General features: G+C 46.6%; 2 protein-coding genes across 2 annotated transcripts in view; one reads left to right on the top strand and one right to left on the bottom strand.

Moving 5' to 3' along the window:
• The window catches only part of Efcab8 (EF-hand calcium binding domain 8), a 72250-nt gene that overhangs the window by 38251 nt on the left and 16511 nt on the right, over positions 1-17488 (bottom strand). Inside the window, exons 9-12 of the mRNA XM_032904486.1 lie at positions 16586-16670; positions 15663-15787; positions 12990-13063; positions 10502-10632 (exon numbers count right to left, since the gene is read on the bottom strand). Coding sequence (XP_032760377.1) covers positions 10502-10632; positions 12990-13063; positions 15663-15787; positions 16586-16670 — 415 coding nt within the window. The remainder of the gene's footprint in view (positions 1-10501; positions 10633-12989; positions 13064-15662; positions 15788-16585; positions 16671-17488) is intronic.
• Positions 6244-6741, top strand: LOC116902153 (E3 ubiquitin-protein ligase RBX1). The gene has a single exon (XM_032904487.1). The coding sequence runs from the start codon at positions 6252-6254 to the stop codon at positions 6576-6578; it is 327 nt and encodes a 108-aa protein (XP_032760378.1). The 5' UTR covers positions 6244-6251; the 3' UTR covers positions 6579-6741.

Raw genomic sequence — 17488 nt, 5'->3', positions numbered from 1 at the left:
GCTTCAACCACCTCATGAGGTAAGACCAGCTACAATGGCCTGGTTCCTGGGGGACCTGGGACGCTGAGGCTGACTCCACAGGGATTAGGTTTGGCAACTTCAAGTCTTACCTACAGTGGTTACTCCCCAAAAGGGCTGCAAGTACCAGAGATCAGCAGGCAGCCAGTAGTACCACCTGCTGGTCAGAGGTGGTACTGCACCAAAACAAAAAAAGCTGGTGAGCAAGAGTCAGAGACAAAGAGACAGAGAGAGAATGAGTGAATGAATGAATGAATGAATGAATGTGTGTAATACATCCTCTAACGTATCCCCAAATTAAATATTCCAACCTCTCCACCTCCACCCTTGGCCAATTCCAGGTCACCATCTTATGTAGCTTGAACTATTGTGACAGTCTCCTCCCTGGTATCCCCACCCCTTCCTGGCCCTTGGACTTGAAAACATACTTTAGATCCCACCACCCCTCTGTTCAAAACCATCTGCACTTTGCTTATTCCTGATTCCAAAGAAGCAGAACAAGGCTTTCTGAGTTACTTGGGGGAATATTAAATGGACTAGTTAAGGAATCCATGAAGAATTATGGCTTTTTTAAAATGTTGTTAAGTATACGTTAGAGATTTTTCCAAATAAAAATGTTAATTAAGAAAACAAAAGGTAGACACGGCCTCTGGGAACTGGAAGATGGGGCACTGGAGCTGCAGGTCCCCTGTGCTCCAGACACCGCCGGGACCTGAAGGGAACGGATCAACAGTTCTCTGCACCCAAATCCCGTGGGAGGGAGAGCTAAACCTTCAGAGAGGCAGACACGCCTGGGAAGCCAGAAGAGACTACACTCTGCCCACATTTCTGACTCCAGAGGAAAACACCTAACGCCATCTGGGACCCCGGTGCACGGGGGCTCCCGGAAAAGGCAGTGCAGGCCCTCCTGGTTGCCGCCCTCATGGAGAGCTCAAAAGCAACACCCCACGAGCAAACTTGAGCTGCGGGACCACAGGTAAGACCAACTTTTCTGCTCCAAGCGACCTGCCTGGTGAACTCAGGACACAGGCCCACAGGAACACCTGAAGACCAGTAGACAGGAAAAACTACACATCCGAAAGCAGAACACTCTGTTCCCATAACTGGCTGAAAGAAAACAGGAAAACAGGTCTACAGCACTCCTGACACACAGGCCTATAGGACACTCTAGCCACTGTCAGAAATAGCAGAACAAAGTAACACCAGAGATAATCTGATGGCGAGAGGCAAGCGCAGGAACCCAAGCAACAGAAACCAAGACTACATGGCATCATCGGAGCCCAATTCTCCCACCAAAGCAAACACTGAATATCCAAACACACCAGAAAAGCAAGATCTAAATTCAAAATCATATTTGATCATGATGTTGGAGGACTTCAAGAAAGACATGAACTCCTCCCATAGAGAAACGCAGGAAAACATAAATAAACATGTAGAAGCCTATAGAGAGGAATCACAAAAATCCCTGAAAGAATTCCAGGAAAACACAATCGAACAGGTGAAGGAATTAAAAATGGAATAGAAGCAATCAAGAAAGAACACAGGGAAACAACCCCGGATATAGAAAACCAAAGGAAGAGACAAGGAGCTGTAGATACAAGCATCACCAACAGAATACAAGAGATAGAAGAGAGAATCTCAGGAGCAGAAGATACCATAGAAATCATCAACACAACTGTCAAAGATAATGTAAAACGGAAAAAGCTACTGGTCCAAAACATACAGGAAATCCAGGACTCAATGAGAAGATCAAACCTAAGGATAATAGGTATAGAAGAAAGAGAAGACCACCAGCTCAAAGGACCAGTAAATATCTTCAACAAAATCATAGAAGAAAACTTCCCTAACCTAAAGAAAGAGATGCCCATAAGCATACAAGAAGCCTACAGAACTCCAGATAGATTGGACCAGAAAAGAAACTCCTCCCGTCACATAATAGTCAAAACACCAAATGCACAAAACAAAGAAAGAATATTAAAAGCAGTAAGGGGAAAATGTCAAGTAACATATAAAGACAGACCTATCAGAATCACACCAGACCTCTCGCCAGAGACTATGAAAGATTCTGGACAGATGTCATACAGACCCTAAGAGAACACAAATGCCAGCCCAGGTTACTGTATCCTGCAAAACTCTCAATTAACATAGATGGAGAAACCAAGATATTCCATGTCAAAACCAAATTTACACAATATCTTTCTACAAGTCCATCATGACAAAGGATAATAAATGGTAAAGCCCAACATAAGGAGGCAAGCTACACCCTAGAAAAAGCAAGAAACTAATCATCTTGGCAACAAAACAAAGAGAAGAAAAGCATACAAACATAACCTCATATCCAAATATGAATATAACAGGAAGCAATAATCACTATTCCTTAAAATCTCTCAACATCAATGGTCTCAACTCCCCAATAAAAAGACACAGATTAACAAACTGGATACACAATGAGGACCCTGCATTCTGCTGCCTACAGGAAACACACCTCAGAGACAAAGACAGACACTACCTCAGAGTGAAAGGCTGGAAAACAACTTTCCAAGCAAATGGTCGGAAGAAGCAAGCTGGAGTAGCCATTCTAATATCGAATAAAATCAATTTTCAACTAAAAGTCATCAAAAAAGATAAGGAAGGACACTTCATATTCATCAAAGGAAAAATCCACCAAGATGAACTCTCAATCCTAAATATCTATGCTCCAAATAAAAGGGCACCTACATACATAAAAGAAACCTTACTAAAGCTCAAAACACACATTGCACCTCACACAATAATAGTAGGAGATTTCAACACCCCACTCTCATCAATGGACAGGTCATGGAAACAGAAATTAAACGGAGACGTAGACAGACTAAGAGAAGTCATGAACCAAATGGACTTAACAGATATTTATAGAACATTCTACCTAAAGCAAAAGGATATATATTATACATTCTTCTCACCACGTCATGGTACTTTCTCCAAAATTGACCATATAATTGGTCATAAAACAGGCCTCAACAGATACAGATAGAAATAATCCCATACGTCCTATCAGACCACCATGACCTAAAGCTGGTCTTCAATAACAATAAGGGAAGAATGCCAATGCTCTACTCAATGATAACCTGGTCAAGGAAAAAATAAAGAAAGAAATTAAAGACTTCTTAGAATTTAATGAAAATGAAGGTACAACATACCCAAACTTATGGGACACAATGAAAGCCGTGGTAAGAGGAAAACTCATAGCTCTGAGTGCCTGTAGAAAGAAACAGGAGAGAGCATATGTCAGCAGCTTGACAGCACACCTAAAAGCTCTAGAACAAAAAGAAGCAAATACACCCAGGAGGAGTAGAAAGCAGGAAATAATCAAACTCAGAGCTGAAATTAACCAAGTAGAAACAAAAAGAACCATAGAAAGAATCAACAGAACCAAAAGTTGGTTCTTTGAGAAAATCAACAAGATAGATAAACCCTTAGCCAGACTAACGAGAGGACACAGAGAGTGTGTACAAATTAACAAAATCAGAAATGAAAAGGGAGACATAACTACAAATCAGAATCAGAGGAAATTAAAAAAATCATCAGATCCTACTACAAAGCCTATATTCAACAAAACTTGTAAATCTTCAAGAAATGGACAATTTCCTAGACAGATACCAGGTACCGAAGTTAAATCAGGAACAGATAAACCAGTTAAACAACCCCATAACTCCTAAGGAAATAGAAGCAGTCATTAAAGGTCTCCCAACCAAAAAGAGCACAGGCCCAGACGGGTTTAGTGCAGAATTCTACCAGACCTTCATAGAAGACCTCATACCAATATTATCCAAACTATTCCACAAAATTGAAACAGATGTTAGCACTACCGAATTCCTTCTATGAAGCCACAATTACTCTTATACCTAAACCACACAAAGACCCAACAAAGAAAAGAGAACTTCAGACCAATTTCCCTTATGAATATCCATTTAAAAATACTCAATAAAATTCTGGCAAACCGAATCCAAGAGCACATCAAAACAATTATCCACCATGATCAAGTAGGCTTCATTCCAGGAATGCAGGGATGGTTTAATATACAGAATACCATCAACTTGATCCATTACATAAACAAACTGTAAGAACAAAACCACATGATCATTTCATTAGATGCTGAGAAAGCATTTGACAAAATTCAACACCCCCCCATGATAAAAGTCCTGGAAAGAATAGGAATTCAAGGCCCATACCTAAACATAGTAAAAGCCATATACAGCAAACCAGTCGCTAACATTAAACTAAATGGAGAGAAACTTGAAGCAATCCCACTAAAATCAGGGACTAGACAAGGCTGCCCACTCTCTCCTTACTTATTCAATATAGTTCTTGAAGTTCTAGCCAGAGCAATCAGACAACAAAAGGAGATCAAGGGGATACAGATTGGAAAAGAAGTCAAAATATCATTATTTGCAGATGATATGATAGTATATTTAAGTGATCCCAAAAGTTCCACCAGAGAACTACTAAACCTGATAAACTTCAGCAAAGTGGCTGGGTGTAAAATTAATTCAAATAAATCAGTAGCCTTCCTCTACACAAAAGAAAAACAAACCGAGAAAGAAATTAGGGAAACGACACCCTTCATAATAGTCCCAAATAATATAAACTACCTCGGTGTGACTTTAACCAAGCAAGTAAAAGATCTGTACAATAAGAACTTCAAGCCTCTGAAGAAAGAAATTAAAGAAGACCTGAGAAGATGGAAAGATCTCCCATGCTCATGGATTGGCAGGATTAATATAGTAAAAATGGCCATTTTACCAAAAGCGATATAGAGATTCAATGCAATCCCCCATCAAAATACCAATCCAATTCTTCAAAGAGTTAGACAGAACAATTTGCAAATTCATCTGGAATAACAAAAAATCCAGGATAGCTAAAACTATCCTCAACAATAAAAGGACTTCTGGGGGAATCACTGTCCCTGAACTCAAGCAGTATTACAGAGCAATAGTGATAAAAACTGCATGGTATTGGTACAAAGACAGACAGATAGATCAATGGAATAGAATTGAAGACCCAGAAATGAACCCCACACCTATGGTCACTTGATTTTTTGACAAAGGAGCCAAAACCATCCAATGGGAAAAGATAGCATTTTCAGCAAATGGTGCTGGTTCAACTGGAGGTCAACATGTAGAAGAATGCAGATCATTCTTATCACCCTGTACAAAGCTTAAGTCCAAGTGGATCAAGGACCTCCACATCAAACAGATACACTCAAACTAATAGAAGAAAAAGTGGGGAAGCATCTCGAACACATAGGTACTGGAGAAAATTTCCTGAACAAAACACCAATGGCTTATGTTCTAAGATCAAGAATCGACAAATGGGATCTCATAAAACTGCAAAGCTTCTGTAAGGCAAAGGACACTGTGGTTCGGACGAAATGGCAACCAGCAGATTGGGAAAAGATCTTTACCAATCCTACAACAGATAGAGAGCTTATATCCAAAATATACAAAGAACTCAAGAAGTTAGACCGCAGGGAGACAAATAGCCCTATTAAAAAATGGGGTTCAGAGCTAAACAAAGAATTCACAGCTGAGGAATGCCGAATGGCTGAGAAACGCCTAAAGAAATGTTCAACATCTTTAGTCATAAGGGAAATGCAAATCAGAACAACCCTGAGATTTCACCTCACACCAGTAAGAATGGCTAAGATCAAAAACTCAGGTGACAGCAAATGCTGGCAAGGATGTGGAGAAAGAGGAACACTCCTCCATTGTTGGTGGGATTGCAGACTGGTACAACCATTCTGAAAATCAGTCTGGAGGTTCCTCAGAAAATTGAACATTGAACTTCCTGAGGACCCAGCTATACCTCTCTTGGGCATATACCCAAAAGATGCCCCAACATATAAAAAAGACATGTGCTCCACTATGTTCATAGCAGCCTTATTTATAATAGCCAGAAGCTGGAAAGAACCCAGATGCCCTTCAACAGAGGAATGGATACAGAAAATGTGGTACATCTATACAATGGAATATTACTCAGCTATCAAAAACAATGACTTTGTGAAATTCATAGGCAAATGGATGGAACTGGAAAATATCATCCTGAATGAGGTAACCCAATCACAGAAAAACACACATGGTATGCACTCATTGATAAGTGGCTATTAGCCCAAATGCTTGAATTGCCCTAGATGCACAAAACACATGAAACTCAAGACGGATGATCAAAATGCAAATGCTGAGTGTGTTTCCAAAATGGCGGCGGCGATGGATGTGGATACCCCCAGCGGCACCAACAGCGGCGCGGGCAAGAAGCGCTTTGAAGTTAAAAAGTGGAATGCAGTAGCCCTCTGGGCCTGGGATATTGTGGTTGATAACTGTGCCATCTGCAGGAACCACATTATGGATCTTTGTATCGAGTGTCAGGCCAACCAGGCATCAGCTACTTCGGAAGAGTGCACGGTTGCTTGGGGAGTCTGTAACCACGCCTTTCATTTCCACTGCATCTCTCGGTGGCTCAAAACCAGGCAGGTGTGCCCCCTGGACAACAGAGAGTGGGAGTTCCAAAAGTATGGGCATTAGGAAAGACTCTCCCGTAAAGCTTACCCATTTGTTACTCGTTTAGTGACTTCCTGTTAATTATACATTAGATAGAACCATGGTTCTTTTTCTTTCCTTTGTCTTTGGAGTTTGGTGTTCCCGCAGCCATACTGTATTTTGTGTCAAATAAAGCCTTTAAGTTGGAGATGGTTGCTGTTTCATGTATGTGGAAAGAGTGAGCTGAGAAGGAGCCTCTTCAGAGCCAGGAAGCCAGCCTCAAAAAGTGCACTGTTCTTGACGAGAACACACTTGTCTTCACAAGGTCACAAGGAACCTGTTAAAGTCTGCAAGTGCGGGTCACTGGCACCTGGAAATGCCTGAGGCTCTGTCTTCCTTCTGAGATAGCACCAGGCAGGAATGAGGAAGCACATGGCAGCCTTGGACCAGCCAGGCCTGCTCTGGGCTCTCATCTCTCGTGAGGGAGTATGAGAATGAGTGAATGGCATCAAATGGGCACAGAAAGGCTTTGTAAGCTCTGAACACCACAGAGTTGGTGCTGATTGTGGATGACATGTTGCAATCTCTAGAACAAAACTTGACAAAGAAAATCATAATATGTAATCTTGGCTGGCAATAGAGTGATCTTAAAGTCAACTTGAAAACTGATATTTGGACAGTTTGAGTATATGCCTGTAATTCCAGGTGCTTGGCAATTAGGTAGAAGGATCCTTTGAATCCAGGAGACCTTGTTTCTAAATCAGATTCTAGTTTGGGGTCTAGGGGGCGCTGTAGCTCAGCTGCTGTAAGGCCTTGAGTTCATTTGCTGGTGTGAATTTAAAAAAAAAAGGTCGAAATTAAATTAAGTTAACAAGAACTCAAGTTTCCTTTAAACATGCTGGCCAGGAAAGGCGTGGCCATCCTGATGCTGGTTCGGTGGCTGTAGTCTACTGAGACACTGTTTCTGTTGTTGTGATTTTCATGTAGTTAACCATCCTACAAAGGTCCTGAAACCCTTCAGGGGAGCTTTCCTTTCTCCGGTGCCATTCCATGTGAAAGCAATGTCCAGATAAAGCAGGTCTGAGACTCCCAACCATCTTCTGTTGTCAAGCAGAGAAAGATTGCAAAAATGTGAAACAATGCTGTCATTATTCATGTTTCCAAAGTTAATTTTAATAAAAATATTTATGTTAAAAAAAAATGCAAATGCTTCACTCCTTCTTTAAAAGGGGAACAAGAATTCCCTTGGCAGGGAATAGGGAGGCAAAGATTAAAACAGAGACAGAAGGAACACCCATTCAGAGCCTGCCCCACACGTGGCCCATAAATAGACAGCCACCCAATTAGACAAGATGGATGAAGCAAAGAAGTGCAGGCCGACAGGAGCCGGTTGTAGATCTCTCCTGAGAGACACAGCCAGAATACAGCAAATACAGAGGCAAATGCCAGCAGCAAACCACTGAACTGAGAATGGGACCCCCATTGAAGGAATCAGAGAAAGGACTGGAAGAGTTTGAAGGGGCTCAAGACCCCATATGAACAACAATGCCAAACAACCAGAGCTTCCAGGGACTAAGCCACTACCCAAAGACTATTCATGGACTGACCCTGGGCTCCAACCTCATAGGTAGCAATGAGCCTAGTAAGAGCACCAGTGGAAGGGGAAGCCCTTGGTCCTGCTAAGACTGAACCCCCAGTGAACATGATTGTTGGGGGGAGGGCGGTAATGGGGGAAGGATGGGGAGGGGAACAGCCATATAGAAGGGGGGGGGGAGGGGTTAGGGGGATGTTGGCCCTGAAACGGGAAAAGGGAATAACAATCGAAATGTAAATAAGAAATACTCACGTTAATAAAGAGAAAAAAAAAAAAAGAAAACGTAGTGGTGGCACACGCCTTCAATCCCAGCACTCAAGAGTGGAGGTAGGTACATTGCTAAGTTCAAGACCAGCCTGATCTACAGAGTGAGTTCCAGGACAGCCAGGGCTACACAGAGAAGCTGTGGGGGTTTTGTTTTGTTTTGTTTTGGAAAGAAGAAAAAAGATGCAGGGACTGGTGACACATGCCGTAATCCTTGCACTCAGGAGGTGGGAGATCTCCGTAAATTAGAGGTTAGCCTGGTCTACATAATGAGTTAAGCCAGCCAGGGTTATGCAGTGAAACCCTGTCTCAAAAATAAAACATTTTTTAAAAAGAAAGAAGGGGGTGGGGTGGGGACAAGAGGAAGTTTGGGCTTTCGCTCAGTGAGGGAGTACTTGCCCAGGAAGCACAAGACCTTGGGTTGGTCCCCTGGCAACAAGGGAGAAACAGACTAAGAAAGCCAGATATGGTGGCTCGTGCCTATAATCCCAGTACTTGGGTGATAGAAGCAGAAGGACCCCAAATTCAAAGCCAGCCTGAGCTACACAGCAAGTCTCTGTCTCAAAAATCAAACAAGAAACAGAGAGAGAGAGAGAGAGAGAGAGAGAGAGAGAGAGAGAGAGAGAGAGAGAGAGAAACAAGAACACAGCAGGCAGAGAGAAAGAAAAGCAAGAACACAGCAGGCAGAGAGAAGCAAAGGGCCTGGGCAGGAATGCGCCATTAAATACAATTAAATGGAAAATTCTAGCTAGGCAGTGGTGGTGCATGCCTTTAACCCCATCACTCTGGAGGCAGAGGCAGGCAGATCTCAGTTCGAGGCCAGCAAGGGCTACTCAGAGAAACTCTGTCTCAAAAGAAAAGAAATCTGGAATGAAATTATAGGTTTGGAACTGTCTCAAAGAATAAATGTGCAGGCTTGTGGGGTTTTCTGCATCATGGCTTGCTGTGGAAAGAGAAGAGGGCCTTTTGCTAGTCTAATTAACTTATTCTGAGGTTGGTGGTTTTGCTGCTTGTTTTTGCTATGTGGTTCAACATATGCCACACAGAACATTAACTCCAGGAATCCTTGAGGTAAATGAGCACTGGCTTCACCCTTTCAGGGGTGAGAAAACCGAGGGCCCAGAGTGAAGCCACTCGCTCTCCCTGCTTCAGTAAGAAATGTCGAGCCTAGCCAGTGGCACAGGCCTGTAACCTTAGCCCTTGCATTGTAGAAGCAGGAGATCAGAAGTTCAAGACCAGCTCGGGTTACATGAGACCCTAGCTCAACAGGGGGGCGGGGGGGGGGGGGGGTCGTGCCTTTTATCTGCCTACTTAGCAGATGCTGGAGTTGATTTTGTTTTTGTTGTTTGTTTTTTATTAAGTGGATGGATGGATAAAACAGACCTACTGGAGCTGGGCAGGTGGCTCAGTGGGTAGAGTCTTTGCCACACAAGCCTGAGGAACTGAGTTTGAGTTTCTGGAAGCCATGGAAAGTTGGGGCACTGTAGTGCACCTCTGTAATCCAGTCTTTCTTTTTTTTTTTTTTTTTTTTTTTGGTTCTTTTTTTCGGAGCTGGGGACCGAACCCAGGGCCTTGCGCTTCCCTAGGCAAAGCGCTCACCACTGAGCAAATCCCCAACCCCTAATCCAGTCTTTCTGCAGCAAGCTGTGATGCCAAAATAGGAGGACCTTTAGGGGTTCACAGACTAGCCAGTCTCATGGACATAGTAGACAACAACAAAGAGGCCTTTTCTCAAACAGTGGAGGTGAGGACTAACACCCAAGGTTGCCTCTGACCTCCACACGTGAACTAAGGCACGCATTCCCCACCCCCAAGACACACACACTGGGGAGATGCGGGGAGAGAATTACCTGTTACCCTTCTGCCACTGGTAGAAATTACAGAATCGTGATTAAAGAGCAAGCAGAGTTAGGTCCCACATCTACTGTCAGCCCAGGGACACAGGCTGCTTCCTGGAGCCTAGCATGAGCCTCAGGACAGTGTCCTACTGATGAGACACTAACCCAGAGAAAGGCACGTCTTCTCTCAGCAGGGCTGGCGTGTGGCAGAGGGAAGGAGATTTGTCTGGGGCTTGCCTGTGATCTACCTCCCCCCACCGTGTGCTCCTTACTTGGGTCTCTCGGGATCTTTGGGCGGCAGTATTATCAGCACCAGAGAGGACTTCTCAACGGCTGAACACGAGACCACTACATTCAGCTGCGGGATGTACTTGATCTGCTGACACCAGTTGGGGTGGAGACCCTGGGAGAGAAAATGGCTGTAGCAGGAGACCTCCTGGAGAGAAGTCAAGTTCCATATCCTGCCCCTGGAACATAGCCAGGGCCAGGGCCAGATAGGACTGGAGATCACAAAAAATCTATGGCCCTTGCCTTAGTGACCGCAACTTGACAAAGGATGTGGCCAAAGCCAGATTTCATGGTCAAGGTGTCTGGCCCATCCTTGTCTCGGAAACTGCTTAAAAACACCAAGCCTACCATCATCTGGACTCCTGTGGTTTTTTTAAAGAGCCTCTTATACTTAGAAGCTGCAGAGACTGGGTCATGATGATATCATTCTTCCAAGCAGGAAGAAAGAGTGAAGTTGAAATCAAGGGTGCCTACGTCCCAGTCTGCCTTCTACTCGCTACCTCCACGACAGGAGCCTGCATTTCTGGGTCCATTCGCATACTCTGTACTTGCCAGGAGGGGTAGGATACACACTCTGCCCGGACTCTAGCAACAGAGACGGCACTCGGAGGGCAGAGAAGGTGGGCTAGCCCCGGCTCCCACTGCCCTCAGTGCAGTCAAGATTTTGTCAACTTGACACAAACCCTAGGAAGAGGGGAACCTCAATAGAAGAATTGTTTCTGTCAGACTGGCCTGTGGGGTCATTTTCCTGATTTATGATTGATGTAAGAGGGTCCAGCTCACTGTGGGTGGTGCCAGCCCTGGATAGTGGTCCAAGCTGAACAAAATGTGAAGAGAAAACCAGTAAGTAGCACCCCGCCATGGTTCCTGCCTCAGCTCCTGCTTGAGTTCCTACCCTGACTTCCCTCAGTGATGGACGGTGATGGAATCGTGTAAGCCGAAGAAACCCTTCCATGCCTGAATTGATGTTGCTCAGTGTTTTATCTCAGCAACAGAGAGCAAAATGATACATCCACACTCTGGCCCTGGCTAGCACCTGTGCTTAGCCTTCTGGTCCAGAGACTTCCCTCCAGACAGTGAACAACAGGGATGGGACAGACAAATGAGATTATCAAGTATTCAGTGGCACCTTATACATGTAAACCACTGGGTTGGGTCTAATGTCACTATTTCCTCTAATGCCTGTCACAATAATGGTACCTAAGCCCAGGCAATGAATTTGGCCTGGGATGCTTAGTAATTCCAAGGGCAGAGGTCTTCCAAATGAAACGACCATGGATGAAAAGGGGAAAGGAGGCGAGCATGGGGGAGCACGCAGCCACCCCAGCACTTGAGAGACGGAGGTAGAAGGATCAGGTGTTCACAGACAGCCTGGAAACATGAAGCCCAGTCTCCAAAAGAAGGAAAACAAAGGTGAGTGGGGGAGGGGAATAGTGTGGGTGCCACTTCCTGTGAGATTCCGTGCCCATTCCCTGTGTGCCACTCAGATCTGCCCTGAGAGCCCCAATCCCTTCATTCGCTCCTCAAACGTAACAGGAGGCACTGGGCCCTGGGTGCAGGAGCTGGAGACAGAACAGAGAGCACAAGCCACCAAGCCCCTGTCCTGGAGGGACTGTGGTGAAGAGGTCAGGACAAGGGCACACTTAGATACTTCAAAGCTGGGGCTAATAACCTCTTCTGAGGCGGCAGCAGGGTGTTAGGACCTGGGAGAAGGGGATGAGAGGTGAGCCAAGCAGAAGACCCAAGGAAGCAGCGTGTGCCAAGGCCCTGTGGTAAGAAGGGGCTTGGGGGCTTCTGGGGAAAGCAAGGGAGCCTGCCTCAGCAACAAAAGAGAAGAAAGAAGAGGAGATGGGGGCGTGGCTCAGGCGGTAGAGCGCTTGCCTGGCAGGCACAAAGCCCCAGCCAGCTTCAATCCCCGGCACAAGCCTGTGATACCAGCACTTGGAAGATGGGGGCAAGAAGATCAGAAACTCAGTCATCCTTGGATACATAACAAGTTCAAGGACAGCCTTGAATACATGAGACTCCAGACTCCAGGGAGGTGGGAGAGGACCGAACAACGGAGCAAGCCAGGGGCTTGATCAGCTTGTGTTTGATGCTCAAGTTAAAGACTTGAGATGGTTTCAAGTATGACAGGAAGCCTCTGGGGCGACATAACTGTGTTCTAAGGCAGATTTCCTCTGCTTGCTGAATTAGCCAGCACTGAGAGAAGAGAGTGGGGAAGCTAAATAGCAAGCCAACAGTTGTCCAGATAAAGGTTACATTCTCTGCCTGGGGGAAGCCAACAAGGCAGTGAGATTCAAGGCCAGCCCTGGGACACATACACCCTTGTCCTAGAGATGTGTGGACGGGATGCAATCACTTCCTGCACTCTGTTCTTGACTGGGCCTTGAGGACAGGTCCGTTTGGGGCATTTATTTCTTGAGCTTGTACGTGGATAGTTACAGGCTAAGGGAAGAAGACACAACTTACCTTCATTCGGAAACTTCTATACAGAGGGGACTTCTCGTTCAAGAGCCTCCTCAAGGAGACAGGGATCCAGTGATCTGATAGGGAAATGACCCAAGTACTCATTAGCAACCTCTCTTCTGCCAGCTTAGATGACAGCATCTTCCATACCAAGGACACTGGCCAACCAGCCCCTCCAGGGAGCCCTGAGTAACTTCATGAGCTCTCCAGTGCCTCCCCTGTTCCCCTCCTACCCCAGCATTTCCCTGCGAGCCCACAGTGCAACAGTGACCGGGGTCCATGCACTCTCAGGTGCTGCCATCTGAACAAACGAGCTCCCCAGTGGTGAGTTCCAGAGAATGAACAGAGGCTGTGTTCACTCTGACCATGATCCCCTGAGGGCTCGCCATTGTGTCTTGGAATGCATAGCCTCCTTGGCCAGAAAGCAAAAGTCCCAAGAAGTACAGGGTGCACACATGTATCATGAACAACTCATGCATGCCACCGGCTGCTCTGCCCTTGTGAAACCACCCAGTCAGCAGTTGATTAACCCCCGGGGAGAGCAAACTGGTTGAGATGGATGAGTCCAAGGGACATCTGTTTGGTCAGCAGCTGTTCAAGGAAGTAGGTCAGAAATACTGGTCAGTTTGACTTTACGTCTGAAAGCAACTCCCAGGGATGGCGAAGGAAAAACACTGGAAGGGATGGGTGTAGGGTACGACGGCATCTATACAAGGGTAAGAGGAAGCTTGCAAAAAAAAAAAAGAAAGAAAGAAAGTCTCCAAGCTAGGGAGGTAACTCGGTCGGTAAAGTGCTCGCTACATAAGAAGGAGGATCCACCTTAATCCCCAGAGCCTGTGAAAAGCACACGTCTTCCCAGAGCTGGAGGGGTGGAGACAGGAGGGTTCCTGGAACCTGGTGAACCTGGGATCCTTCTAAGAGACCCTGTCTCAAAAACACAAGATGGACAGTCCCTGAGGAATGATACCTGTGGTTGACCTCTGGTCTACACACACACACACACACACACACACACACACACACACACACACACACTCACAAGCATCCAGAAAACACACATGCACACATACATGAACATGAATACACACAAAAGAAGTCTTGAGCCAGCTGGGATGCTGCTTGTGGCTGCTAACATGGAAGTTGCCGCAAAGCCATGTACACAGCCCATCTCTCCCACTAAGCTCTGAGATCCCGGAGCCACTTTACGTACCCAACACTTACTATATACACCCAAGAGCAGAACCCAAACTTAGGTGTAGTCGTCCCTGCACACAGTTGAATAAGGAGACGGATGCGCAGAAAGGTTAAGCAACTGGCTTCAGGTCACACAGAGCTAGGTCCATACTTCTTAACTTTGTCCATCCCCTCTCTCATCTCACCATGTCTACATATCTGTTCCCAGCCGTCAACTAGTAGGTGGCCCGGAAGGGCTCACATCCAACACTCTAACCTAATCCTGTGTCTTGTTCATTCACCACTCGTCGAAGAGACCACCACAACCTCTAAGCTAGTTCCCAGGGTGGCACAAACATGACGGGGACATGGCAGTAACCGGGGGCTGATGGGACAAGGACAAAGTGCTAGCTGGAAGTGTTGTTCAGGGCTACAAAGCTTATCTGACATATGGAAAGCTCCAGATTCAATACACAGGGTATGCACGCACACGGATACACAGAACCAGGGCACGAGTTTTTGCATCTTCCCTTCCTTAACACTGAACATCAAGAAACAAGCTTAACAGTGTCCCTGCCAAGGTCTGGGGACCCTTGGAGACCTCATTAGCTTACAGTCCCAGCAAGGGCTGCTCTGGTGTCTTGAATGGAAGGGAGGTCAGTTTCCCTGCAGGCAGGGCCCCAGGGTCCTGTGCTCCTGGGGTGGCTAGAGTCCTAGAGCCACACCAAAGGTTCCATTCTAGCTGTGATACAGCTTCAGTGAGTCTACAAGGCAGCCCCAGGCCCGTGGCCTCTGTTGACCTTGCACCCATTAGCAAAGAAGCTCTGAACCACTTCCTTAGTCAACGTAGGGAACATCCCAGCAAGTGATGACAACTGGAGACTCTGAACACACAGATCTCAGTCGCCACTCCCCAGCCTCCGGGTGTGTGAGAATAGCTTCAGCTCACTCAACCTCTTAATGGGCAGTAACAAGTCACCAGTCCTCGTGGGTGGAGATGACAGGAGATGATGTTTCAAAAGCTCAGCCGACAACTGCTTATTCACAATGCTGGCGAGCCGAGCCGGGAGGTCCAATGGGCTCCACCACACCCACCATGGTCTTCCCAGCCTACTCTGACCCATTCAAAGATAGCTCAAACCCAGGTAGAGCAGAATCCCTCTCACATCCATCAGATAGGGCTCGGAGGAGAGGAGACATGTCCCAGGGTCCCAGTCTAGCACTTCATTTCCCCAGAGATGAGAAGGACCCACAGCCTTCAGTCCTCAACTGTAAAAGTTCCCACCTCCCAAGACTGTCCCCCACTCAGACCCTCTGGCCTTCTCCTACCTCCACTGCACTGTCCTCTAACCGCAGTAGGCATGGTGCCCTCTGAACTCCAAGGAACCTCCTCTCTAGAGATTCAGAGCAGGGGCGGGGAGGCAAGAACACCTCACAGACCATGGCCAACTTAGTACTCACATCTACCCACTCCCTGGACCTCTGCCCACGTCTTTTAGCTACCCCATTTGGAGGTCCGGGGGAGGATTTGTGGGTTGAACAGCCCACCAACCACGTTGTCCGAGATGAAGATGACGACATTGCCCTTGGTGTCCCCAAAGCAGAACACAGCCTTGTGACAGTCAGTCCTGGGGAGAGATAAGAATAGAACATACTGTTAAAGGAGAGAGGAGACTGATCTCTGTAGAAGAAGGTTGTCCTTTCATCAGCAGCCTCCCTGAGAGAGCAGAGACTGCACTAGGGCACTGGGTACTTGGGGAAGAAAAGGGAGCTTTTGGGTAGGAAGATTTTTGTCTGCAGACCTATTCTCTGTTTTTCTGGGCTCATAAGGAAGGTCCTCATTACACTGGCATCCCTGCCGGGAGTTCTCCTGGGAGGTCCTAATGACACATTGACCCCTTGCCACTAACCTCCATGCTCCTAATTGCCCACTGATACGACCGATACTATCAGTGTATCAGATCTTTCTGCATGGAGTTTTTCCAGCTGCTTGAAGTTTTTAGGTTATTAACTCTTCACTGTGGAGCCTTCTACCAAGGCCCTTTTACCTTAGGGACAAGGGCAGTTCTAATAGACTTCTAGCTTCGGTCCCGGTCTCAGCCCCAGTGACCAAACATACCCTAATCATCACTGAACCAAAATTCAGGTTCTGTTTCAATCATTTTTACTTCTCAGAGACCTCAATGCAGCAAAGCGAGCCTCTGCTAACACTTGGTGGCTAACAGGATAAGAGAGGAGGGAGCAGGGTGAGTAAGGATGACTACTCTTAGAGTGACTGCAAGACCCAAGGAGAGAATCAGCGAGGGGCAATATGGCAATGAGCAGAACCAGCTCTCTTAGTGCCTCTCTGGGTCCCAGCCCTCTTCCTAGTGATGTGGCTAGTGTGGTAGCTGCAAGACCCTGTAGCCATCTCCTGTGAGACTTACCAATAGTGCATGGCCATGGCACAGCCATCTAGATCAATAAAGGTGAAGGCCCGGATGCATTTGTAGCCACTGATATCAAAGAACTCTGGGAAAGAGAGAAGAGAGGGACATACAGAGCCAAGAGCCATGTTCCAGGCTCGGGAGGTATCTGGAGGTGGCAAGCAACCTCCCGGTACTCCCTGCCATCTCTCTGGCTCTGTAGCCTACCCCACCCCACCCCACGCAGCAACTAAAGGCAACAGATCCAAGTACAGCTGTTAACCGAGCCAGACCCGGCTGCAAACTACCCTCTGATCCCCACTGCAGCCAGAACGAAACCCTAGTGCAAACCTCAGCTTGTAAAGTCCTACAGGGCCAGACCTCCACAGCCTGTGCTTGGTCTGCAAGCCCCTGTCCAGCCACCAGGCTCTAAGCTTTTCACCACTGTAGATGCATCAACGTCTTCCACCTCAGGGTCCTGCTCTGCCCTCCTTGAATACCCCGAGAACCCTTCCAGACCACCTCCGTGACCCCTTCTTAGAATGGCCTCTCCCTCTTCAGCTAGGCTCGCTGACAGTCTCCCACCTCGCTGATTGCCTGCCAGTCTCCCTCACCACCTTTCTCTTTGCCTCAAGTCTATTTTTCTTTTATTTGAATAAGATAGCTGCCTGGCCTGGACTGAGAGCTGTGTGAGGGCAGCGAGCATGTTTGTGTGGTACCTGTGGAACCCTCAGCATCTAACACAGCCCCTGGGGCTCTACTCTGCTGAGCACCCACGGCTGTGATACACAAATAAAGGAACGAGGGCCAAGCCCTGCATATGTGGGTAGCAGGCAACTTGTGGTCCCTATGGCTTCCACTAGTCTCTCCGTGCATGCGCGCCTGTGCACATGCGCGTCTTTAAGGGGTTTGGAGCAGACAGAA

Source organism: Rattus rattus, chromosome 5 (genome assembly GCF_011064425.1).
Source record: "Rattus rattus isolate New Zealand chromosome 5, Rrattus_CSIRO_v1, whole genome shotgun sequence".
Lineage (NCBI taxonomy): Eukaryota > Metazoa > Chordata > Mammalia > Rodentia > Muridae > Rattus > Rattus rattus.
This window is presented reverse-complemented; position numbering and strand designations above follow the sequence as displayed.

Bases quoted from the DNA above. Each gene is read 5' to 3' on its own strand.
- LOC116902153 (XM_032904487.1), top strand. From the start codon at position 6,252: ATGGCGGCGGCGATGGATGTGGATACCCCCAGCGGCACCAACAGCGGC.